Here is a 25,325-nt window from a genome sequence, read left to right on the forward strand (position 1 = left end):
CTTGCGTCCTTTCCTCCATTCCCTCATATGGGCCGCCGCGCCGGCTGAGCGGCCGCTCGGCCCGGCCCGAGCCGCCCCCAGCGCCGCCGTCCCCTCGCCGCAGGTGCCGCCGCCGCGTCCCGGGGAGAGGAGCCGTTGCCGGTCCGGCCGGCGGCCGCCCAGGCCGGGGAGGAGCCGCCGGAGAAGCGATGCAGAAAGGTGAGCGGCCACGGGGCGGTGGGAAGAGTGACCGTGCGACCCCTATGGCACTTGGGAGAGCACCCAGAAGAGCCTCGTGGCATCCTCGTGACACCCATCCATGCGTCCTTTCCTCCATTCCCTCTGCACAGGAGCATCCCTGTTCCTTCAAACTTCCCTTCCTGCTAGGATGGATACCACTCTTGTAGCCCAGCGAGCCCTGAGCTGTGCTTACTGCATTGTTTCCACCTCCATACCCTGTTTCTCCACAGCCATTACCATCACTGAGCAGCCAGTCTCCGTCTCTGTCCCAGTGGGATACTCCTTCACACTGCGGTGCCGAGCCGAGGGACACACCTTGCTGGAGTACCAGTGGTTTTGTCAGCACCAGGTGAGGGTGGGAGTGTGTGTCCCTGGGTATGGCACCAGGTTGGGTCCCGGCACACAATGGGGGAGCTGAAGGAAGGGAGGAAATCAGGAATTTCCACTTTTGCTGCTCTTACAAGGGGCTTCCTAATGCCTTCTGCTGCCAGCAATGAGGGAATCACTGCCCACTGCCTGTATTTTCCCTTTAGTCTGACTCCTGCCAGATTCCTGGAGCAACCAACCCAGACTTGCCCATTATTGCTGAGCAGACCCAGCTGTACACCTGCAGAGTCAATGACCTCTACAGAAATGTTGTCTTCTCTGACTGGGTGAAGGTGGAGGTCCATCAGTGTGTCGCCAGAGGTACGAGCATGTCTTCTACCTTCTTGATGTATCATGGAATCACAGAATGGTTTGGGTTGGAAGGGACCTTAAAGCTCATCTCATTCCAACACCCCTGCCATGGGCAGGGACACCTTCCACTAGACCAGGTTGGTTCAAGCCCCGTCCAACCTGGTATGTACCTACACCTCCTGCTGATCACTCGCTGTGGGTTTTCTAGGGCTATTTGCAGTGCTGGGACTGGAAGAGTCCATCTGGCTACTTCAAAGCTGACCAAAAATAACTCAGGGTGTGGTTGACCTCAGCATGTTGACTGCACCCTTGGCAGGAAAGGGCAAGGGTCAGGTTTGGGAAGCCAGGGCTGTGGCCTGGCGTTGGCTATTGCAGATGTTGCTCCCAAGGATTCCTTGCTCCCAAAGCAGAAAGGTGCAGTGGTGATGGTGAAAAATGGCCATTGTTTGCTGTCTTCATGGAGGGAGAACCAATTCCATGTCACTGCCTTGCAGGTTTGCCCCCTCGGCTGTGGCGAGGAGAGCCCGTCATCATCCTCAACCCCACAGAGCAGCGAGTGGAGGTGGGGAAGCCACTGCAGCTGCAGTGTGCTGCCATGGGGGCCCCAGCCCCCTGCTACCAGTGGTACCGGAATGGGAACCTGCTGGAACAGCACAAGAGAAAAAAACTCTGGGTAAGGTTGTCTGGGGATAGTTCAGAAGCTTTGGCTGCTGAGGTGGGTGATGGGAGAACCTGGTTGCAGGGTTATGGGAAAGTCGTCTGTGCACTTCTGACAGGGAAGTTCAGGCTGGGCACTAGGAAGAGGTTGTTCATTTGAAGGTGAATGGTGCTGCGCTGGAGCCAGAAAGACAGCGAGGTCTCCGTCCTTGGAGATGTTCAGGGCTGGAATAGACAGAGCTATGGCCAACCTGACTCAGTGGTGGCTTTAGTCCCTCTCTGAGCAGGATCCTGGGCTGGAGAACCAGAGTCCTTGCCAGCCAGTACTGCTCTGGTTCTTGTCCCTGTCCTGATTCTTTGTGAGGCAAAGTCTCAGTGAATAGCAGGAAAAGTACTCTTTATTCCAGGAACACGGGTACCTTCAGCAGATCCTGGCAGGGAGCTGCAGACTTTCACCATAAATAATGTGATTTAACTTTTGATTTGTCTAGATCACCCATGCCAAGGTCAGTGACTCAGGCACGTACCTCTGCTGTGCCTCCAACAGTCACGGAGAGCACTGGACCAACGCTGTGGACGTTCACGTAGGTGAGCAGAGCCAACCCCCCTTGCTTTGCTGCACATCACCTGGAGTGAGAAGTAATTAGAGGGTACAATGGAATTTAGTGCTCTCGTCTGGAAGCACCAAGCTGGTGAACGAGGGCTGTGATAAATAGGATTCCTTGGTATCAGGGCTCAGAGGGAGCGAGGGAAGTGGTGGCTGGAAAAGAGAAACCCGTGGACCCGGTGATGCGCTGTGTGGTGGGGTGGGATGCTGGGTTCTGCAGTCTGCCAGAAACCTGCTGTGTTAGGGCAGGCTCGGTGCTCTCAGCTGCTCCCTGTGGTTTTCCTGCCTTGCCAAGGTGCTGATTTCACAGTTCCACAGCCAAATCGCAGTGGGCTCTTGTGCCCAAACTCATTTCCAGCCTCACTGGGATGAAGTGATGCATTCAGACACAGAGAGCCGGAGAGGATGGGGTTTATTTTGGGAAGGTTCAGGCCCCTCAGGCTGGCAGCTCAGGGCTGATGCTGCACGAGTGACAGATCCCAGGGATAAGATGTGTCCCCAGAGCCTCAGGCATGCTCCACCTCTCCCTTGGCCCCCTGTCTTCCCTGTGTGAAGCAGGAATACCACAAGTTGGCTTGGCTGGCTCTTTACTCCATCTAGAGATTTTTCTATGCCATAAGCTTCTCATCCTGCCTTTTAAGATGGCTTTAAAATTTCTCCGAAGTGCAAATTGATCCTGTATATCCAGAGAGCACTCTGCCTGCCTCCTCACAGCTGACAAAACTGCATCCAGGGGGGACAGGCAGCAAGAAAAGATTGGGTTGAGTTCAAAGCATTACAGCTACGGAGCTTAATGTGCAATGGGCACCTCTGTCAGAGGCAGTAAAGGATGAATGGTTTTGTTCTGAACTTTCCAGGCACCCCTGGTGCCTCAGCAACACTGGTTCAGGGGCCAGAGGTCTTCCAGACTCATGAGATATATGCAATTTATCTTTAATTTCTTCTTTTAGAGCCTGTAGGGTTTTAGAATTTTCTCCTAGGATGAATTTTGAAATTAATTTCTAATTTAAATAGGAAAAGCTGGAGCTGTTTGATTTTAAGAAGCTGGAAGTGCTTGGGCAGGGAAGCTTGTGGGGCTCACCAAAGTGAGTCACATTTGGGGGGGGCTTTTCTGAGCCAGAACTGCTAAAAAGCAGGGAAAGTCAGAGAAAGGAGATGAACAACTTGGGTAATATTATCACAGTCAAAAGCAAATGGTGGCTCCCTCTGCACCAGACATTTATGGGGAGAAACCCTGTTTTGGAGCTTTTATTGACCTTGAGTCGTTGTGTTTCCTTTGCTTTTGCTGCAGTGAGGGAGCAGGTGAGTCGCATTGGGAAGCCCAGGTATGAGCTCCTCCGTGCTGACCCTCCTTCCCTGGCCTGCCCCTTTTCCAGTCTTTGCATCCCAGCTGCTCAGGATGTCATAAATCAGGCAGGATTTCATGAAGACCAGTGTGTTTAAGGTTAGCAGTCAGGCTGTGAAGAAGTTGCCCCAGGAGCGTTGCTTATGCAGATCCTCCTTGTGTTTGATCCAGCTGTGCATTGCTGGGAATGTTGCAGCAGGATTCAGACCTGGCACTGGATGCTGGGCACAGGCTGATCATTTCCCTCTTTCTTTCCCAGGTACGTGTGGCTCTGAAAAGTTTTTTGGTGAGTACTGTCGTCTTTTCTTCCTGAGCACTTATTATCTTAATTAAAAGCCAGGCTCCAGGGTGGATGGGAAGACAGGGAATGGGAGTTCTTTTCCTGCAGAGACCACTTCAAGCCTTTATGCCCACATTGCAACAGGCTGTCTGCTTTTGGGATCAGAGCTGCATGGCACAAGATGAGTCCCATCCCCTGCCAAGCCCTGATCTTTCTCAGCAAGTGGAGTAATATTATTCCTAATGAGTAACTGAGTCTTGAGCTCTGGGGCTGCCAAATGAGTTTAAAGGTGTTGTTCACATGACACCTTTTCCCTTCCTTGAAATACCTCCTCAGAGCAGGGCAAAGCTCCTTGCTCCCACCACTGCTGAGCGACATAAATTCTTTTTTTTTTACAGTGGGGAGGTGGGGATAAAACCAAAGCAGGACCCCAGGGTTTCTCTATTTCAGCCCTGTGAGGGAAAGGACTCCTTAGCCTGGCTCAGTGCATCCCCCTCCCACGCACTGCTGGCATGCCAGGCCCATGGTTGCAATAGGGCAGGTAGAGCAGAACCTCCTGCACTCCTGGGATTTTGGCTGTCAAGTGTAAACTTTTCAACCCTTTCTGTCAAAATGATTGTGTATTTGGTTGAAGTGCTCAGAAAGCCGAGGGCTTTCTGGAGGGTGCTCAAGGCTTGCAGCAGCCTAGGGTCTATCCTTCCTGCCTAAATTTTTTCTTAGATTTCCTGAATCCTTACTCCAACAGAGAAGGTGAGACCTTGCCTCCTGCTGAGCGTTTACAGCTTTGTCACTTGGTGTTTGTTTCAGCTACAGGCAAAATAGCACTTTTAGTGGGCAACAACCGCTACCAGCATCATCCCAACCTCATGGCTCCTGTCAAGGATGTGTTTGAGCTGAGTCGTCTTCTGGAACAGCTGGGCTTCCAGGTTGTCTCCCTCCTGGATCTGAACAAGGCTGAGATGGCAGCAGCGGTCAGTCAGTTCCTGCAGCTCCTGGAAAAGGGAGTCTATGGTAAGGCCAAGCCAGCCCAGCCACTTGCCCGTGCTGAGCAGGGATTTGGCAATTTTCTGAACAGCCGTTGAATTGAAAAAGAAGAAATTGTACTTTACTCTCTCAAGGGAGACCTGCAGCACAGTCTGCAGTGGTGCCAGGCTTGGCAGAAGCCCCTGGATAAGTGTTGTTCAGTTTTGGGCAGGTTACATCCAGCAAAGGTGGTGTTTCTCCATCACGTGGTAGCCTCCAGCCCCAACAGCATGGGCTCACACTGAGGTTTTGGGGAGCCAGTGCTTCTGATAGTGAATGGGAAAAGGGGTTTTCATTTTTCTGTGGATAACAGAATTGAGGAGACTTATCCTGTGTGAGGCAGGGGAGCTCCTTTTGAGCCCTGACTGCTGCATCTGGCTGTGATTTCCTTGTTTCTCTTTCCTGAAGGTCTAATTTGGGCCCCTGACAGCCCTTTTGCAGAAGAGCATTGCCAGCTGCAGATGGCTTTGAGGTTGGGCTTTGAGCTTATTGTTCACTGTTCTCAGTGGGAAGTGATCCTCAAACACAAACCCAACCAGCAGATCTTGTGGGTCTTAAAGCAGGTGTTCAGATTTGGTGGGTAAAGCAGCATCTTTGGGGTCCCTGAGTTCTCCCAGCCCGACAGATACCATGAAAATACCTTGCCATATGGACTGTTTTTGCTTCCAAACCTCCATGTGAGGCTTATCTCCCAGCTGTGTGGCACCCAGACAGTGAAAGTCAGCGCAGCCAATACCAGCCTGGCACTCAGCAGGAGGTTTGGAGGTTGTGCAATGGATAATAGGGACATGGCCACGTGCTGTGCAGCCACCTTGTTCCGGGAAGCACTGACTCACCAGGGAGGCTGAGCTGGTGGGAAGGGCTGCACACGGCCATGGCATCACCTGGTGACAGTGTATTCCTGTGACTTCACTTGCAGCTTCCTTTTGTGGTTGCTCTTTGAAATCCCCTTGTATCTCAGGCTTTACCTGGAGGTTACACCTCCTGTGTAGCAATCACCACAGCTGAAATCAGGAGAGCTTGGTGTAGACATACAGAGGGAGGAGAGGGCTGACTGCTGAACATGAGCCTCCATGGGTTGGTGCTCGCTGCCCCATGTTGTTTAATCCATGCTGACGAGGGGAGTAAGGCTTTATGGTCTCTGTAACTGCCCCTCCAGGATCTGTAGGCTGTTGTGAGACCTTCATCTACTTCCACATCTCCAGACCATCCCAGACCAGAACAGCACCTTCCCCCCCTCCTCCCAGGCCTTGGGCCTGAAGTGTTCGGAAAGTGAGTGGATGTGGCATGATATGGTTTAGTGGACATGGTGGGATTCAGTCCAAGGTTGGACTTGATGATCTTGCAGGTCTTTTCCAAGCTTAATGATTCTATGTACCAAAGGCTTCTCCGATTCACGGTATGGAGGTGGTGGGTCATTGGGCTGCTTTTCCTCCAAATCTCTTAGAAATGCTGCAGAGGATTTTTGAAGACCCCAAGCATCCTCTGAGTGATCTAAATCATTCCCTCCTCAGGCGAACGAGGAATCCCCCCGGATGTTATTTTGAGTGTCCTAAAAAGTCCCGAGTCAAAAAAATTGCATTGGAAATGCAACAAGAGCAGAAAGTTGTGAGTGAAATACTTGGAATATGGAGTCATGCCTTAATTAAGCCTCATGCTGACATTTCCTGCGTTATGAGCAGTGCCTGGAGCTTCCCCTTTTTAATTTGGTACTCGGAAGTTTGTCTGTGATCAGCAGTTCTGACTCACACGACGTGGGAAGAGCTCAGAATAAAAAAGCCCTTTCCTTCTCTGAGCAAATTGTTGACTGTCCTGTTCAGGAGAGAAATTATGTCCAGAAGAGGCTGGAAAAGTTGCTCAGCTGTTGTGAAACTCATGTCTTTTTGGATTTGAACACCAGTCTTTGGGATTTATATGGTGTGGGGAGCACCTGGTGGTGCATTCAGGTGCACAAGACCTCAAAAGTTAGAAAATTTAAGGATTGAATCATTCTTTGTGGGCTTTTCTGTAGCATTTAATTTTTTTCCAAGCATCAGTGATGCTGCCTGGTGACAGATATCATCACTTCCTTGCATGAACAGGGGCAGAGGCATGAAAGGCATCAGTGCTTGATGACTTGAGGGGCCCAGCCTGTAATACCTGCATCTAATTTTTCCAGAAGGCTTCCAGTTTTGTACTCTTTTCTAGTCTCAGGGGAGGGTTTTGTGGCTTTGATTTGCAAGTTACAAAAGCTCAGAGCTTCTGCAGATCAGAGCCCGCCGTATCTGGCTGGCAATCCACAAGAAGAGGAACCCAAATCTTGTGGGCATCTGTGGAAACAGCCATTTGAGAAACTTTCCATTGTCCCCTGAGAATAGAAACCAAAGGTAACTCGAGGCCTCTTTGACTATGAGATCATGTTTTCCATCTTCCACACGATGAGGTCAGGCTTTCAGTCTTTCAGCTCCTGCCCCTGTCACCACATCCCTTGCAGAATCAGAGATCAAGGCGAGTGTCCTGCCAAGTCCAGGGGCAGGAACAGTGGAGGGAATACAGAGGAGAGGTTACTCACTCAAGTGTGGGCTTTGGCAGTGAGTCCGACTGAAGAATTTCTCCTGCTGTTGCCTTTAGCTGCTTGTTCCCATTTCTGATCTCTCACTTTTCACCATCCCTCTGTTGTGGTAGCACAACTGTGTCACCTCACAGAGCTATTTTTAACCCATTTCAGTTCCCCAAGTTGGCTTTCATCAACCAGCATCCCCCAAGCAGTGTCATCAGCGCTGGGGAGGGGTGACCAGCCACTGTGCAATTTCCTTTAGGGAACCTTCAGCCCACACAGGGATCCCTGTGCAGGAGGAAAGCCCTGCACGGAACACGGGTCGAAGGGGAGCACCAGCCATGCTGAGCTCCCCAGTGCTTTCCACCTGAAAGTCCCTGTATTGCCATCTCTTGTGAAGGCAGAAAACATTACTAAGTTCCATGTGCATAAGAGTAAAATCCAAAATTCTTGTTGAGTGTTGGACTTCCCACCAGCACCTGGATGGGTCTGACTCTTCCTTCCTTACACGTCTTCCTGTCTGGTCTGAGGTTGTTGAAGCATGTGGTCCACATGTTCTGGATGTCTGGAGAACTATCCTTTCTGTCTCTCTGTCTCTGTTTAATTTTTCACCAGTTTATAGGTGTATAAATACAGGCAGACCTTTGAAATCTAGAGAGTGTTTTCCATCACCTAATCAGTTGTTAATCTCTTCTCCAAAACTAGGAAGCTTCTTTTAAATGAGAAGCTTCTCATTTAAAAGACTGTTAATGTATTTTCCACTGTGGTAAAATCCTTTTCTGTTGTCATTTTCCTTTAAAGACCTGAGGATTAAACCAAACTTTGTACGAAGGTGGAATTCAGCCTGGCAGGTGCTGAGCCTGGGTGTTGTAGCACAGAGGGCTTGGAAATATGTAAACCCAGTGACTTCAGGTGACAAACAGTGTGGAAATCCACAAGCACAGGGGAGCCTCTCAGGGCTGCTTCCGACTCTGCCAAAAGGGATAAATTGGAAAAAAGTCAAAACTGTGAGGTCAGTGTAGCTGCAGTTCCATAGGTGCTGCTGGTCTAGGTCTGCCCTGCTCCAGTATCCCTTCAGCACAGGAGGTGGAACGTGGCCATGGGGAGCTGGTTACAGACCTGCAGGTTGGCATCCTGATTCCTTCTCTCCTCTCCCTGTTCCCAGCTATATTCTACTATGCCGGGCATGGGTACGAACATCTGGGGAGGAACTACATGGTCCCTGTTGATGCCCCCCAGCCCTACGCCCCTGAGAATTGCATCAGCGTGCAGAGGATCCTCCAGAAGATGCAGCAGCAGCAGACAGCCCTGAACATCATCTTGCTGGACACCTGCAGGAAGTGGTAGGGTGCTCTTCCCCCTTCCTCACCTCGGATGGGCATTCTGAGGGGCCAGGGAGGGGTGTCCAGCCTCAGCTCTGGGCTTCAGCTCTCCCTGTGGGGTGTTCCCGTGGATTGCTGGGGCCACGTCCCCTGTGGTGCTGCTCCATCAAAGGTTGTGGATTGTGTGTCATAAAATCAGCAGCACTTTTAGGTCCTGCAGGATGTTCTGGAAAGATGGGTCGTTCACATATTAGTGCAGAGAGCATCAAATGTTGTCTGAGATCTGCTGGAGAGAAGGGGCTTGAAAAATCCTTGGATTTTTTGAGGTGAAGAAGCCTGACAAATACAGGCAGGTTGCCTCAAGCCCATGGAGCGATGGCTGTGCCTGGCATAAATTGTTGGCTGAAACTCAGCACAGGGTTTGTCTTTTATATTTCAAACCTGACCCACCTAACCTTGTCTTGCTGATCGTGTGCTTTCCTGGTCCATGTTTCCCAAGTGCTCAGGCTGGGAGTGTTCAACTCACCTCTCTTCTCCTGGCTGCATTCTTGTTAACATCTCAGTGAGAAGAGTGCAGCATGATGGGGAAAATATTTTAAGCCCTGCTACTTGCTTTTTACTGGCCTTAAATCCTTCTGAAGTGGTTGTGTTGTGAAGCAGCTGCTGCTGAGGTCAGAGATCAGCGTTTTCCCACTGTCTGTGGAAAGCCCATCATCCTCTCTTGGCCTGCAGACCTCTATCCTGCTGCAGAAAATTACTACTTGTCCAATTTCAGCAGAGGTAGGTGGACTGTTGCAGTAGAAGCTGTCATTAGTTCATTTATTTCAGTCTCCTGAGGCAGATTTACAGGTCAGAAAAGACCTGGAGAGCAAATGCAGGAAAGTCTCTCTCTTCCTGCTGTGGTTCCTGTGCTAAGAACCAGAAAGACGACAGGGATTTTAATACCCTGAAAGAGCTGCCAGCCCTTGGAGAGAGGATAAATCTTTGATGCCTTGTAGCTGCAGAGGTGGGGATGCTCACTTTGAATAGCTTCAAGCTGGCTGTGCAGAGACTTATCCTGCAGCTCTGAATTGCCAGTGTCACCAGATCTTAATGTGCCTTGATCCTGCCCTGAGCTCCCCAGAGCGAAGCATCCCCTTTCTCCCTTCTTGCTCTCTGCTGAAAGCAGAGTGTGTTACTTCCCTGGCACACCTGGCAGCACCTTCCTGCTCTCCCCAGCAGGATAACAGGCAGAGGATGGCATGCAGCCAAGCAGGAACACCTGGCTCTCATGGATACACCGCTGGAGCTGCACCTCTGGGCTGCTGTCCAAGGGCAGTGCCTGATGGGGAGGTGACATGGAGGCTGCACAGGGATCACCAACACAAATGTTAACAGTCTATAAAAGAGCTTTTGAGCTGCTGTCTGCCTTTGAGCTGCTGTCTCCTTCCTTGGTGTTCCTGTGCTCAGTGGAGTCTCAATGGGCTCTGGGAAGAAGGTGCAGTGTGAGATCTGCTGGGATGTTTAGGCAAGGTTGTGTAGCTGTTTTTCTCTCTCCTCCCCCAGAGCTCACACCTCCCCTTTTCCACAACAAGCACAGCACTTCATGCAGTGGGTGTTATCCCTGATTTTGTGGGGGATTGCTGTAGAAACTCTCTCCTGAGCTTCTTTATCTTGAGAAGTCACCCTTTTAGCTTGGGAAAGCGTCTGGATTTCATTGCTGTGTGTGTTTACAACACTGTGTAAAATGAGGCTCCCAGGGTCTCCTTTCCCAAGGCCCTTTTGGTCCGACTGATGCTGCAGGTCTGTGAACAGCTTGTGCACAAACCAGGAGGAGCTGTGTCTGTGCTGAGAAGGAGCTCACCCAGAGCATCTCCTCACCCCATATGTTGGCATCAGAAATGCCAGGGTGGTGAGAAACACAGCCTCCTTTGCCAAGTGGGAGCAGATGTTCAGCTTTAGCAGAGGAGGAACCAGGAACATGGAGCCTGTGTGTAGCCTCATACATTTATGTGCTGATTTTGGGCGGATGCGATTGCCTCTTCCAGGAATTCTCTGGACCTGGAGTGCCAGATTTCTGCATTAATTTAGGAGCAGCTGAGGAGCAGATAAATCTCAGTATTCATATCTAGAAGCGTATCTCCTTTCCCACATTTTCTCTTCTGATCTTCTTTTAAGACAAGTTACAGAAGCCAATTGAATCCTACCATGAAATATCTCCAGACTGTGCCACCAATAGTAGGTGACACTGGCTGCTGGTGATACAACCGTCCCTTCTGCTCTCCTTAGTGTGCCAGCTTCAGCCCCAGGAAGCTGTGCTGGAATTGAATAATGTGGAGTAATGTTGCCTCTGTGCCTTGCTCTTGTCGCTATGTGACTGGGAACAGCTCCACGTCACTGGTGTGAACTGGAGGCAGCCTGTCCCCATGCAGTCAGATGGGCAAGGCTTGACCATTCAGTGAAACCATGAGATCTTTTTTGGTGAAAACCAGGACTGTCACCGTGGTTCTACCCGATTTTGGAAATAACAGGAGCTGTTCTCATTCAGCTGCATCTAGACCAGGGAGTCGGGACCAGTTTTGGGCTTCAAGACCCGGGTGTGTGTCTCCTGATCCCATCTCTTGATGAGGTCTGGGAGTTTATGAGCCATAATGTGCTTTGGTTCCCTGAGGCAGAAGTGTGTGTGTGGTCTGGAGGGGCCCTGTGGGGTGCCCCAGACCCCAGCACAGGCAGCTGAGCCGTAACCACGTGTTGTGCACACCTCTGACTTCCGCAGGGACAGTTGTCCACTGGGCCACAGTGACCCCGTGTGTTCTCTGCACTTTGTTCCTCCCTGGAGTTGTTAAAATCCAGCCTCGGGGGAGAGTAGGGAAGGTTGTCCCCACAGCTCCAGGCTCAGTGTGGGGCAGGGAGCAGCTCACCAGTGCAGATAGGTCACAGCTGGACCTGTCTACTCATTTCCCTGTGGTTTGGGTTCTTGGTGGGACTCCCAGCTTTCGTCTCTGTGGTTGGATCTGAGGTGAGGGTTGATGCTGTTGCCATCCCTAGGAGATGGATGTGGGGGAGCGTGTGGGCTTTGTCCCCTCCAGCTGACAGATGTCCTCAGCACTGACTCATGCCTTTTCTTTCTCTTCCAGGTACAACCCGGGACGTGCCCTCTCCCAGGTGCAGCCGCTGGAGCCCTGGGGAAATACTGTCTATGGCTATGCCACGTAAGTGCACTTTGCTGTCCCCACGCTGGCACACGGGACCAGATGCTGGCACAGCCACACCCCCTCTCATCCTTTCATGCACAATGGCTTTGGAGGCTGGAGAGGGCTTTGCTATGTTTCCTCTGGCTCTCACCTTCCAACTGCTCCATTTGCTGTTCAGGCATTTCTCCTGCCATCCCTCATGGCAGCCTGTGCTTGTGCATAAAGGTGACCTCAGCTACTGTCCCCTGTCCTTCAGGCCTGAGCCTGATTCCCCAGGTTCATGTGCCATGAACAGCCCACCTGAAGCCTCCTGAGATGATGGGTGTTGTTTACTGCTCCAGTGCCAGCTTTTCTGGCTTTCCACCTTCTGTCACCTGCCTAGGCTGGAGACTGTGCTTTTCTATCCTATCCCCTTCCATTGCTTTTTCCCATCCTGTGCCCTTCCCACCATCTCCTGGGCCAAACCCAAGCACTTTGTGTTATTCCTTGAGAAGCAAACTCAAACTCAGCCAAAAGAGTCTGGATGGAGTTGGCAAGCCCAGACTCACCCTCAGGACTTGTGCCTGGTGCAGAAATATGAGGACTCTGAAGAAATGTCCTTATTCTTGCAGGAGTGAAGATGCAGAAGCCTATGAACTGCAGGATGGGGAGTTCAGCTCTGGGATCTTCATGAAATACCTGAAGAAACACATTCTGAAAGAGAAGAAGGTTACACACATGTTAGAGGATGTGTTGGAAGGTGAGGGACAAGTGAGAAACCACTCACTTCAGTAGCAGGGGTGAGAAGAGAGACCAGAGACCAAGTGGCTCTGTACCACCCCATCCCAGGCAGCCAGCCAACCGTTTCTCCTTAAAATCCAAATCTCAGGCTATGCCCCATGTAAGCTCTCTGTAGCTTGGCAGCATTATGGAGACGTTCATGTAGGATCTAAAAGGCAGGGAGATCAATAAGGAACCTGGAGTGACCCATGTGCCTCCAACTCTTTCCCACAGACATTGGCCGGGATGCCCTGGTCACTGGGAAGCAGGTGATGGAGATCAAACACACCCTGAAGGAAGCCCGGTCCCTGACAGACCCCATCTGTCCCCCCGGTGCAGGTGCCGAGCGCTGGGGACACAGCCACGGTGAGCCATGCAGGGCATGGGGAGGAGAGGGCTGGAGGTCCCTGTGCCCCTCAGGGACACCGGGCTCCAGGGAGATGTCGTCTGGACCCTCTGAGGAGCTGATCCCTCTTGAATTTCCCTTCCAGAGCCGCTGAGCAGAACACTGACCTTCCCCTGCGGGGCCCGGGCAGAGCTCCGCTTCCTGCGGCTCTTCTCCAACCTGATGTCCGTGTGTGCCAAGCTGCAGCCCCCCCCGGCCCACATCGCTGCCCCCCGCCTCCTGCTCTGCCAGCCCCCGGTGAGTCCTCTAAGCTCCCCTTCCTGGGCTGCTTTCCCCAGGACACAGGTGGGAGCATGGTTGGGCTGAGCCCAGGGGGTCCTGAGGGCTGGGAAAGGCTGATCCCAGGTGGAAAAGGATCCCCTCCTCTGCACACACCTCCTTGAGGCTTCTTCCACGCCTCAGTGGGTTCCCTGCAGGCCACCTGCCTTGCTCCTCATGCATCACAAAAAGGATTTTGCACCGGTTTGATGGCTTTAACCAGTTACCCCTCAGATTGATTTCTGTCCTGTCTGATTAAATTATTGCATTTAATCTGATTGAGGTGAAGAGCCATTCTGTTTTCCATGTTTGGAAGCAGATCTGGCTTTTTGAATCATGCATTCTTAGCCTGCTCTGCTCATATTCCATATTTCTTCCCTGTTGAGCCGTACCAGCTTCCTTGCACCCTTTCTCACACCTTTCCTAACAGACCACGTGCCCAGCATGGTCTTTCCTGGTGGTCTCCATAGTCTCCATGCCACCACTAAGGATTTAACTTGCTGCTCCTTTCTGCTAACCATCTCCCTCGTTTTCTTTAGTCCTTTTGCTGAAGTGTAGCTTGATTGTGGTGGGTTTTTCAGCCCCTGTTGCTCGTGGAGGGACACTGCTCCTCAGTGTGTTGGGGTCACTGATGCAGCGTGGTGTATCCAGGAGGTTTGGAGCCTGATCCTACCTGTTCCCAAGCTGGAGCATCGTTTCCCCTTGTGAGCTCCCTAATCATGCATGAAAAACGTGTGTGTGTGTGTGAGCAGATATTTGCATGCATCCACCCCACATCAGCAACTCAGGGCAAAGGGGCACTCAGCCGTGTGCTCCTGCCTCTGGAGCTGTCTCAAGAGGGTTGGGGAGACAAAAAAGGCCCCCCAGTTCAGCAGTGGGATCCCTGTCCTTGTCCCACTGCACGGCGGTGCTGGCTCACACTGACCTCCAGTGGTGTCTGCTGAGGCGGCAGCATGTCCTCCCACCATCCTCCGACCGCACCAGCCCTGGCTCCTGCCCCGCCTCAGACTCCCACAGAGGCCACCCCCGCACCCCTGGGACAGTGCACAGGTATCTGCAGGAGGGCACAGGGCTTCTGCCAGGATCCCTGTACCAGCCCTCCTGGGGAATGCTGAGGGAGGTGGTGTTGCTGAAGTGCAGGACCAACAAAACCAGGCTGAAGGGGAATGATCCCAGGAAGCTGCTTGGTTGAGGAAATGATAGTTTTCCCACCACTTGCCACATTCTGCTTATCAAAGGGATTTAATTGGGCTTGCTGTGTGTTTGGCAGGGATAATTAGGATGGAATTTTCTGGCATCGATCAATTTTCTTTAGTTGTCTCATATTCCCTGCCATCCTGTGTCTTGCCTGACTTGCATTTTTACCTGACAAGCACTGTCTTCAGAGGGAGAGGCTGCTGTAGCACATATGTAGAAAGGAACAATGCTGACAGCTAGGGCATTCCCATTTTTTTTCTCTATACTGCTTGAATCCTTACTTTTTAAAAACCTTTATGTTGTATCTCCTTGTTTTCCAGTCACTTGATCTGAAGCTGTTTGACCTAATGGCCTTTCCAGTCACCCTTCCCCCCATTTATATAGAATATCTGTATTTCTGGGCCAGCTAAAACTCTGGTCTTGCCAATTCCTGGGCATCATCTTCATTAAAAAATGTATTCCACCATGGGGAAAGGTTTATAAATAAGTATGAATTGGCTAAAAAAATTAATTTAGAAAATGCTTCTCTCCATTTTCTCCTGCACAGCCAGAAATGATAATGGAGAATGTGGAAGGGAATTAGTTTGTGGAACAGGAGGCTATGGAGGCTGGGAATTTAGCAGAGTGCAGATTCTTGTGGTTAATGAATTGCTGCAGCTGAGGGGCTTTGAATCTCATGTGTCAGGGTTTTAATTGATCCCTTGAGATCAGAGCAATGGAATGTTTGGGGTTGGAAGGGACCTCTAGAGATCATCCAGTCCAACCCTCCTGCTAAAACAAACACATCAGGTCGCTCCTTTCCCAGGTGAACGTCTTGAAGTCACTAGACTGGAGAGCTGTGTTCCTGTGGGACACAGCCCTGGAGAGCTGGGGGATTTTCAAGGATCCTGATGAACAGGCAAACAAGCAAAGGCTGCAGGAAACCTGCATGGATGTGCTGGGGGCTTCTACCTGAGCTCACACGTAAAAAGGAGGTGTACAAGAGGTGGAAGCAGGGGCAGGTGATGTAGGACTGTAAAGATGTGATTCAAGCATGTAGGCCTGAGGTTTGGAAAGCCAAAGCCCATTTGGGGCTGGATCTGGGGGAAACAAGAAGGGCTTCTATATGTATATGAGGACTCCCAGATGCCTGAGACTAGGAAAAAGGTCTGGATCAAGGGAGAATTACACCCAGAGGAGGAGGAGGACCAGGTCAGGGAGCACTAAAGAAACTGGACGTTCACAAATCCGTGGCACCTAATGGATGCACCCATAAGTGCTGAGGGAGCTGGTGATGAGACTCCATTGGCTTGTGGTCCTCCTGAGGCCTGGAAGAAAGCCAGGAGGGCAGGAGCGAAGATCTGGGGAGCTGCAAGTTGGTCAACCTCCCTGTGATCCCTGAGAAAGTGATAGAGCCAATAACCCCTGAAGCCGTTTCCAAACATAGCAGTAATGAGCTGACAAGTGCAGAGATGGGATTTAGTTTCCCTTGCACAGAGATAAATGGTGTTTCTGCAGCCTCCAGTGAACCTACTGGATCAGCAATGGCACTACTCCTGTTCCACCAGGCCGTGCACAGAGGGGTGACCCTGATGCCTGCAGATCCCAGCTAGCATTTGGGGTCCAGCATTTCCTGATACTCTCCTGGCTAGAAACAAATTGCTTTGGCCACTTGCGGGCATCAGTTTGGAGAAGGTCTGTAAAGGCCAGGAAGAGCTACCAGGGCTTCTCCAATCTCTACCTCCCCAAATATCCTAACAGCCTCCTTCATCACCATGCCCAATCCTTAACTTCTGTTAAGGATTGCACTGGGACAGTTGCCAGAGCAAGCTGGCAGAGGGAAGCACCTTTTGGAAGGGGCTGGTGGACTGTGATCTGTCGCTCATCCTGGAGGGCTCAAATCCAAAGCAAGAGAGACGTGGTCATGACCCCATCCCTTCTGGAGCTCAGGGAGCATTTGGACAATGCTCTCAGGCACATGGTGGGATTCTTGGGGTTGTCCTGTGCAGGGCCAGGAGTTGGACTCGATCCTTGTGGATCCCTTGCAACTGAGGATATTCCATGAATCTATGATTTTGAAAGACCCTTATTCCCTTGTCCATTCTTGTGCTATTAGTGACTCCAAAATATGATCAGTACTGAAGAGGATCTCATAGAGACAGGGCTGTTTTGGCTAAGTTGGAGTAACTCAGCAAGAATTGGCAGTTCTGTAGATGGTGGGGGGCTAATTTGGCACTCGGCTCAACTCTGAGCTTCCTCCAGCTGTGCCCTTGGAAAATTTGCTCCCTCCATGACACCATGCTGATGCTACCAGTGGTTGTGGTACCAGCTGTAGCTGCTCTTTGCTGCAAATCCCATTATACCCCAGTTTTCCCAACAGATGTACTCTGGGGATGTTTAGCTTGGTCTTCTCATTGATTGTCAAAAGGTGAATGTGCAAAATCTCTGTTGCTTGCTCTCTGTAGTACTTCCATTAGGATACACAGCATTTCCATCCTGCAGCATGTCAATCAAAGCCCTGGGCATTGCTGTGTGCAGAGAAGCAGCACTCTTGATGGGCACTTGTGCCTCAATGCTCCATGCTGATGCTGAAATTTCCTTGCATTTCCTCTTGTTTTCTTGACCCAGGAGATGGAGGCCGTGGCCATGCAGAGGGAGAGCCGTCTGGACCATGTGGAGACTCTGCTCGCCTCCGTGTACAAGTGGGAGGAGCAGGACTGTGTCTTCCAGCTCTGCGGACTTCAGAAAATTCAGGTAGGGAGCTTCCAGGTGCTTCTCTGCTGTTCTCCTACATCCTCTCATAACTGGTGCTCCCCATCCCCGTGGCTGCAGCTGGATGTGCCCCTCTGACCACGTTTCTGTGTCAGTGTCACATCCAGATCGATGTTAGAGGAGCTTGTTGATCTTCAAGGAACAAAAGCCATACTGTTTCAGAGAGTCACAGACTGGCTTGGGTTAGGAGGGACCTTAAAGCTCATCCTGTTCCACCCCCTGCCATGAGCAGGGACACTTTCCGCCATCCCAGGTTGCTCCAAGCCCTGTCCAACCTGGCCTTGAACACTTCATGGATGGGGCAGCCACAGCTTCTCTGAGAAACCTGTGCCAGGGCCTCACCACCCTCATAGGGAAGAATTTCATGCCAGTATCCCATCTAACCCCGTACTCTGGCAGTGGGAAGCCATTCCCCCTTGTCCTGTCCCTCCAGGCCCTTGTCCAAAGTCCGTCTCCAGCTCTCTTGGAGCCCCTTTAGGCACTGGAAGGAGCTCTAAGGTCTCCCTGGAGCCTTCTCTTCTCCAGGCTTAACACCCCCAGCTCTCCCAGCCTGCCTCCATAAGAGAGGACTGTCCTCTTTCACCTCACCTTTTCCACCTCAGCAAAACCTTTCTGATTTACAGATCAGCCTGCAGAGCCTGAGCATGGATGCTCTTTGCTTTTGTGTTGTCTCCCCTGCTTGGCCCTCCCAGCAAACCTGACCCACAGCAGCTGCCCTGGGAGCGGGGAGAGGCATCACCCATCATAGCTTGCTCTGTTTTTCTTTGCTACCTGGCTAGGGAGACTGTTCTTTGCTCCATCAGCCTAGGGGAGGTCAGACTTGCCCAAATATTTCACATGAAGGATGTCTTCACTAGGCTGCATTCTTGCTGAGAGATGAGCTCATGGGCTGGCCAGGAGCTCCTGTTGTCAGAGTAACTCTTCCAAGCCTGATCCAAACTGTGCCTCTTTGACACATTTCAAAACACCCTCAAACTATTTAAAGACCATGAGAGAGGCAGAATTGCTGGTCTCCTGGCTTGTCTCTCCCAGCAGTGTGCACCTTGTTTCTACTTTGATTTTTTCTCCTGCCCGGCAGGGACAGCCAGTGGATCTTGCACTGAGTGCTGCTCTCTGCCTGGGTTGTTGCTGCCCACAGCAAGCTCTGTTTGCTGAGTACGTGACGTGTCTCAGCATATGGCAGTGCTTTCAGTCCTTGATTGTTCCTGGAGCTCTTTTCTGAACCTTTCCCAGCTGTTCTGCGTTGCTTTTAAGTGCAGATAGGAGACCTGGACCCTGCATTGCCTGTCAAAATCTTGTTCCATTATACATCTCCCTGCTCTGTACAGCCAGGCATTTCAGGCACAGCCCCATGCTGGGGGTTTGCTTTTAGGGGTTTGGCTGCCATGGTTATTTTCTGATTTCTTCATCTTTTATAAAATTCTAAAATAGTGCTAGGCTGTGAACGGATCCCTGTGGAGTGCTGCTGCTTAAAGCTGTTGCCTTTTACAGTGTGATGTGTGTTTCAGTTCATAGCATCCCAGAATGGTTTCGGCTGGAAGGGACCTTAAAGCTCACCTTGTTCCACCCTCCTGCCATGGGCAGGGACACCTTCCACTTGAGCAGGTTCCTCCAAGCCCATTCCAACCTGGCCTTGAACACTTCCAGGGTTGGGAGTGGTTCATATCCCTCCCTTTCATGCTTTCCTCTCCCCTGGGCAGTGGTCCCAGCCACGGCCGGGATAGACATGGTGCCGTTCCTTGCCTCCTCTCCTGCTCCCCTGTGCCAGCATCCTGGGCGTGATGCTCACAGTGACAGTGAGCACTGGGGCTCACTGGTGGGGCTGATGAGATCCCAAGTGAGGTGGCCTGATTTCAGGAGCAGTCCTGAAATCCAGAATCCATGGCTGAGGCCCACAGACGTCATGAGCTGTGTGAGTGTGTAACAGCTTGTTTTCTCTGGCAGTAGCGTTGCTCCATCACGCCACAGCATGGGGCTGTGAGCCTGCTCAACAGCCAGCCAAGGCTCTCATGTCTGGCAGCAACAGCAGGAAAGCTCTGCTTCCAGTCTGAGTCTCCGATTCACTTAGCGTCCTCCGCTCTCCCCTTCCAGACGGATGTGGTCCTGCAGTTGGATTTGCATTACACTCAGCCGAGCACAAAGCAGAGGACTTGTGAAAGCCTGCGAACGACCCTCCAGAAATCCCTGCTGGGGCAGTTTTTCAGCCAGAGGAACGACTCTCAGCCAGACTCCCAGCGAACTCCTGCCAGCACAGGCAGTGCGTGCCTCCGGGACACACCGGACCCAAAGGGACAAGGATCCCTGAGGACAGGCTCTGGCCAAAGCTTGCCCAGCAGCAGCCCCTCCACCTTCAGCAGCGAGCCCGAGGAGAACGACGAGAGCGACCTGGGTGAGCTCTGCTCGGCGCTGCTCCGGGCTGGCCCCTGACCCTCCGCCCTGGTTTTAATTGAGGCAACAGCTCTTCAAGTGCTGAATCCTTCGGAATCCACAGCTGCCTCCCAGTCTCGGCATCACCCTGTCCCAGTGAGGCCAAGGATGCTTTCCTGGAAAGGCTTCTCCAATCTGCACCCTGTGGCGTGCGGGGCCTGAAGCCCCCAGTCCCGCGTGAGTGTCGGGATCAGTGGGGAGTCACTGTGGTGTCTGCAGAGGACAGGGCCACCCGGCCAGTCATAACACTGCCAAAGCACTGCTGCAAGTCAAGGGCACTGCTGGTATTTTCTGCCCGAAAACAAATGTTGCAGCATTAAATGTGATGAGAAACCCCCAAACACTACAGCCCCAGCTCCAGTCCCAGCCGTGGCTGCTGGCTGCCATCACACCTGTGCAAGGGACACGGGGCTGCACCGAGGGGACCAGGTGAAATGGTGTGAGCTCTCCCCGGGGTCATTTTCTTCCCATGCCTGTATCAAAGCAGGTGTTAAGTTATGCATTTATGTGTTTCTGAAGAATGTATTTATAGGTGGGGGGGCAGTCACTTGCCAGGAAAAGGAAGTTCCGTCCAGTGTGTGTTTAGGGGGGAGGCTGGTTTTCCACCAGGAACAGCCACCAGGAGTAGCAGGTACACTGACACCTGCCCCTTCCAGCATGGTCCAAGGGGCATTAAAGGGTGTTCAGCCCTGTGCAGTCCTCAGTTCCTCTCAGGTGCAGAGTGTCCTACAGGAGAGATGGAAAATACTGGGGTTGATAAAGAATAACCTCAAAAAAGTTATTATTAGTGCAAATTGGTTTTTCTAAGTGCCTGTCTGTGCTGTGGGCAACCTCAAGTACTACCTTTCATGGACCACCAGCTGTCCAGAGAAAGCCACAGGGTGAGCAGGGCCCAATGGACATCCCGGGTGGGCACAGTCCCCTCCCTGACTGCTACCCTAATATCTATTTGATAAAGGTGGTTGCTCAGTAAGGGCCTGGGAGGGTGATCCAATAATTCCACAGGGGCCAGTGATCCCAGTGAAGTGTCGGGTCTCCATCCTTGAAGGGCAGTTCACTCTGGACTGCAGAAGATGCTGGTGACCTGATCCAAGCTGGTGGGGTACTGGACCAGAGAGCACTGGAGGTCCCTTCTGGCTGTTGTGGTCCTGTGAAAGAAAGAGCTTGGAGAGCAAAACTTCTTGAGAGGTCAAGGGTAGCAAGGTGGAGAGAGGGCCTGAGCTCTGTCATAGTTTAAAAGAGGGTTGGAGAGAGCATTTTCTCAGTTTTGCTCTCCTTCAGCAGTGAAGATACATCCCTGTCTATGGTGTCTGTTACAGCACAGAAAAATCTGAAATGTTCCTTCCAGATAAACCATCCTACAAGTGCTGGAAACCTGTCCAAAGAGAACAGAGGAGGCTTTTATTCTCCTCACAGTGAGTAGAGCCAAGGGAAAGAAGAGGGGCCCCATCTGGCTGCAGACTAGAAAGTCTCCAAGGCAAAAATGTAAAGCTCAAAAAAATAAAAAGGATGTAGTTTAAATAAGATGGACTGATAGAGAAGCTAAACCAGAAAATAATGAACTAGTTGCAGGGAGAACCAAAGATCAACTGAACACCAGCAGCCACTGAGGACAGGTCATCAGAATGGCTCTGCAGGAATTTGGGAGGAGCTGGGGGGTCTTGTTGCCTCTGTGAGGATTATACACACCCTCCTGTACTGTTGGGGCAAGACTTGTTTCTGGGTCATATTATCATGGCAAATGTCACCTCATGTGAATGTTAATCTCATTCAAAGCCAGTCTTTCTTTTTTCTGAATAAAACACTATTGGTGTTTTTGAATGCACAAAGCTTCACATGGTTCTGAGTTAACTGTGTTTATTTTCCCTCTAATTGCCAGGGTGTGACTCTGTGTTGACCTACTGGGGTTTTATGCTTTCAATTCTAGCTTCTGGGCTCCTATGTGTGAGCATTGTTTCTTTTTTTAGGTAACTGAAAGTATTGATATTTGGATTTAGAAGGTGGATCAAATTAGTAGATAGGATGAAATGATGTCAAGTGAAGTGTGTAGATGTAAAAAGTCGGGATTCACTGTGATTTATCCATTGCCTTCGTAAGTGTGGCTCTTGAGTGGCTGGATCAGCCTTAGAGGTCCTCCTGTCCTGGTGTCAACCACAGCACTTGTCCCTGTCCCCAGCTCTCCTGTTCCTTCAATGAGACCCTGCAGCCAAGCCCAGGGGAACTGCCACATTCCCATGCCCCTCAGATGATGGTGTGTTATGTCTGGGAACATCAGCTGAACTGAAAAGGTGGAGTTTGATTGTGTCCTGAGCCTCTGGCCATGACAGCTGGAGTCATTGTAGGGGAGGGGGTGAAGCTGTGTCTGCCTTCATCCCCCGCTCACACATGAAATCCAAACTCCCTCATGATGGTTAAACTGTTGAGTGCCTGTAAATTTTCTTGTGAATCTGTATTTCCATCTGCCAGCATCCAGGACAGACAAGTCATTCCAGGATCACTGTGTGTCTCTTGACCACGTCCTTCCTGATCTACAGCCTTGGGCTCCACAACTCCCTGTGCTGGCTGGAAGGGTGGGAAGGAAGGAGCACCCAGGCAACAGCAGGTAAAGTGGGACCAAGAAATCAGCTCCAATTTACATTCCCTCTCTGCCTCCTTACCTTCCACAGCCATCACCCTCCACTTCCCTCGTTTCTGGGCCAGTCTGTGCCCAGAGGCTGCAAACAGCTCAGCACTCAGGAGCATTTCTGTAGGTAATACAGGTGCTTCCCTTCACCCAAGTCTGTGTTTTCTTTAAGAGGCACCAAGTGAACCGAAGCTTTAAAACAATATGTGATGAAAATAGCAACAGCTAAATGTTTGATAATTTTATTTTTAGATAGATGCCCTTCTTTTCCTCTCTGCTAGTGCAGATGTGTTGAAGGAAAGGACCTTGGACAACAGCCTGATACACTCTCCTTCTGCTACAGAATTCATTTGGGAGGCAGTTCTCGGTTCATTTGCTGAGGTTTGGCAGTTCCTGACAAAACAAGGCAAGTGCACCCAAAAGGATTGAGAAAACAAGGCAGGGGAGATCAGGGAATCTGGGAAATGCCATTTCAGTGTGTTACTGGAAAATCACAAGCCTAGCCACAGTCAGGAGGTGTGTTACATGTGCCCTGGCAGGTGCACCCAAGCCTGGCACCCTTCTGTTGGCAGCAGGTTCCTGAAGGTTTGTTCTCAGTTGGGTTTTTTGTGACCAAAGCAAGGAAAAGGTAGATTTGTCCCAGATCAGCCACTCTTCAGTCTCAGCCAAAGAGAGAGAGAAGCATAAAGGCAAGTCCTTCGTTGAAGGAGTCATTTCTGGGAGAAAAAAATCAATATGGGGCAATGTTGAGCCATTTTACTTACAAGCTCACTTAACTCTTATCATCTTTTTGGAAGAAATCCTTCTCCCTCACGTGAGTGAATTTTAATTTACTCTTCAGAAACTGCTAGGTTCTCCTTATTTTCCACTTAGAGATTTTCCGTGATCTTCAGAATCTGCCAGGTCATTTCCTACTCCACATTTCAGGGCAGAGCTTGTGGTGCTGTCGATGGGATACACCTGCAGTGGAATAGAACATACAGAGGGACAGAGAGGAAAACTCTGAGATTCAACAATGCAGTTTTGGTCCTCTTTCCCTAGTTTTTGGAATTAGCTTCTTATACAGGCAGGAGAGGTCCTGGAGGTATTGGGTGGCCATTCCTTCACAGGGAAGAAAGGAGCTTCCCAAAGGGCAGGTTATCATGGTCTCTGGCAGTTACACTGCCTTTCATGTGGACAAAGAGTGAACGGAATGATCTCTTGCACTGACTTGATACAGGAATTGCCTTTTTTCTGAAATGCTGAGGATTGCTTTCATTAGCTGAGGATCACTTCTGGAACACCAAGTACTGGCAGTCAACCTCCTGTGAGCACAACAGGACCGTGCACAAGATACAAGGAGATACCAGGCTCAGGACTAGTGAGGAGGTCTGGAATCATTAAATCCAGGTGCTGCTGTCACAGACAGCCTTTATCCATCATACTTTGCACATGGAGACACCCACGGCTGTGCTCTCCTCTCTCCTAATGCTGGCAACCGTCCTGCTTCCAACAGGAGGTTGGACTGGGTCCCTCCCAACAAACGCTGCTGGGATTCTGCTACCAGAATATGCTCAGAAGAGTGTACGTGTTCTCACTGATTCTGAACAGCAAACTGCGAGTTCCAAGACTCCGTTTCAGTGAAATATCCCTACTCCCTGTCCAAAAAGCAAATAAGGACATTGGCTCACCTTGGCTGGTTCCAAAATTTATGAAACCAAAAACTTAGGGCTAGAAAATAAGGGAAAGGTGGTTCATTTGAAAATGTCAGGTGGTTCAGACTCCATCTTCCAGGCCTCCCCTTCAGGTGGCTGGTTCACAAATGAAACCAGAAGCATAATTTTAAACAAAAGAGGTGAGTGGAGTGATCCACTGCCAAGTCAATAAACCCAAGATTATTCAAATTTAAAAGGAGCTGAACAGCACTGACCTGCACTCAGACACACTGCCCCTCTGCAGAGAGCTGGGGCACCTCTGGAAAGCAGAGGCAGGAGCAGGTCTGGTGTCTGCAGACCAGGACTTTGTATTATTAATGGTGAGAAATTATTGATAGCACAGCCTCTTCATGTTGTCCCAGAGTTCTCTATCACAGATTATTTCAATGACTGTTTTGCCATTGTTACTAATCACTTGAAATTAGGTCTGTGACATCATGTGGCAGTGAAGAGAAAAACATCACCAAACAAATGAGAATCCTTGAAGCGCTTGAAGTTGCTTCTTATCTTCACAGTTTGGATAACCTTTTGCATAACAAGCAACAATTTCAAATATATTGGTCATATCACCTCCTCAAAGAGATAGAAGACACCCTTTGAAATTACAGAGCAGACTTCATGCACAGGAGAAGAGCTGACGTGGTGTCACACAGTAATGAAGAGCCAATGTCTCTTTGATAAAACTGTCTTCACAGAGTTGGATTTTCTTGCAACGGTGTCAGGAATAGTTGAAGAGACAGACGTGTTATTAAGTGGTAAAAATAAACAGATGGAAGAGACAAGTGAGAGATTTCAGCTGTGACTTTCCAAAATGTTTCAGCAAAGAATAACATCCTCATTTCCATTCCCTACCAAAGATGGAAAATAGGAGATACTTACCCACGGGCTGCATGGTTGCAGACCCTCGGCAGCAATGGGGCACCCACTGTAACGCTGGTCCCTTGTCCCTACCTGCCTATAGGGTGCGTGAGATGGGGCAGTTTGGGGGCCCAGAGAGGGGTACTGGTCCTGACCTGCTGCTCTTCCAGATTCAAAGTGACCATCATGGAGAGCATCGATGCCTGACTGTGTGTGTGCACTGACTGCCTTCATTCCAACTGGGCATTGTGGCCTAGTGTTGAGATCCCAGCCTTTAAATCCTCCTCCTTCTCCCACTCTCCCTCTCCCTTCCACAGAGATTTTGTCTCACCCTTTCCCACTATGGAGGATGCAGCAGTTTGGCCAGGGCTGTGCCACCACCCTGCCCAAGCAGGGGAAGGACAGAGGACAGGCAGGATGGAGATACACTCACGACAAGGAGATCGTCCCTTCAGGAAAGACATCAAGGTTCTGGAGTGTGTCCAGAGAAGGGAAAGGAGCTGGGGAAGGGT

At 50.8% G+C, this 25,325-nt stretch overlaps 1 protein-coding gene across 5 annotated transcripts in view; it reads left to right on the plus strand.

The window, feature by feature from the left end:
* The first annotated feature begins 82 nt into the window (after window positions 1–82).
* The window catches only part of LOC113974692 (mucosa-associated lymphoid tissue lymphoma translocation protein 1-like), a 28,938-nt gene continuing 3,695 nt past the window's right edge, over window positions 83–25,325 (plus strand). The window contains exons 1-14 of one of the 5 annotated variants that reach the window (XM_027698061.1): window positions 83–198; window positions 450–568; window positions 753–906; window positions 1,392–1,570; window positions 2,046–2,142; window positions 3,766–3,792; window positions 4,594–4,797; window positions 8,511–8,688; window positions 11,784–11,858; window positions 12,452–12,579; window positions 12,834–12,965; window positions 13,091–13,242; window positions 17,068–17,193; window positions 19,303–20,270. In XM_027698061.1, coding sequence (XP_027553862.1) covers window positions 189–198; window positions 450–568; window positions 753–906; window positions 1,392–1,570; window positions 2,046–2,142; window positions 3,766–3,792; window positions 4,594–4,797; window positions 8,511–8,688; window positions 11,784–11,858; window positions 12,452–12,579; window positions 12,834–12,965; window positions 13,091–13,242; window positions 17,068–17,193; window positions 19,303–19,638 — 1,917 coding nt within the window. In that variant the 5' untranslated portion in view covers window positions 83–188 and the 3' untranslated portion in view covers window positions 19,639–20,270. The other 4 variants (XM_027698056.1, XM_027698060.1, XM_027698057.1 and 1 more) reach the window with 4 other exon arrangements.

Source organism: Neopelma chrysocephalum, unplaced genomic scaffold (genome assembly GCF_003984885.1).
Source record: "Neopelma chrysocephalum unplaced genomic scaffold, ASM398488v2 Primary Assembly neopelma1_124, whole genome shotgun sequence".
NCBI lineage: Eukaryota > Metazoa > Chordata > Aves > Passeriformes > Pipridae > Neopelma > Neopelma chrysocephalum.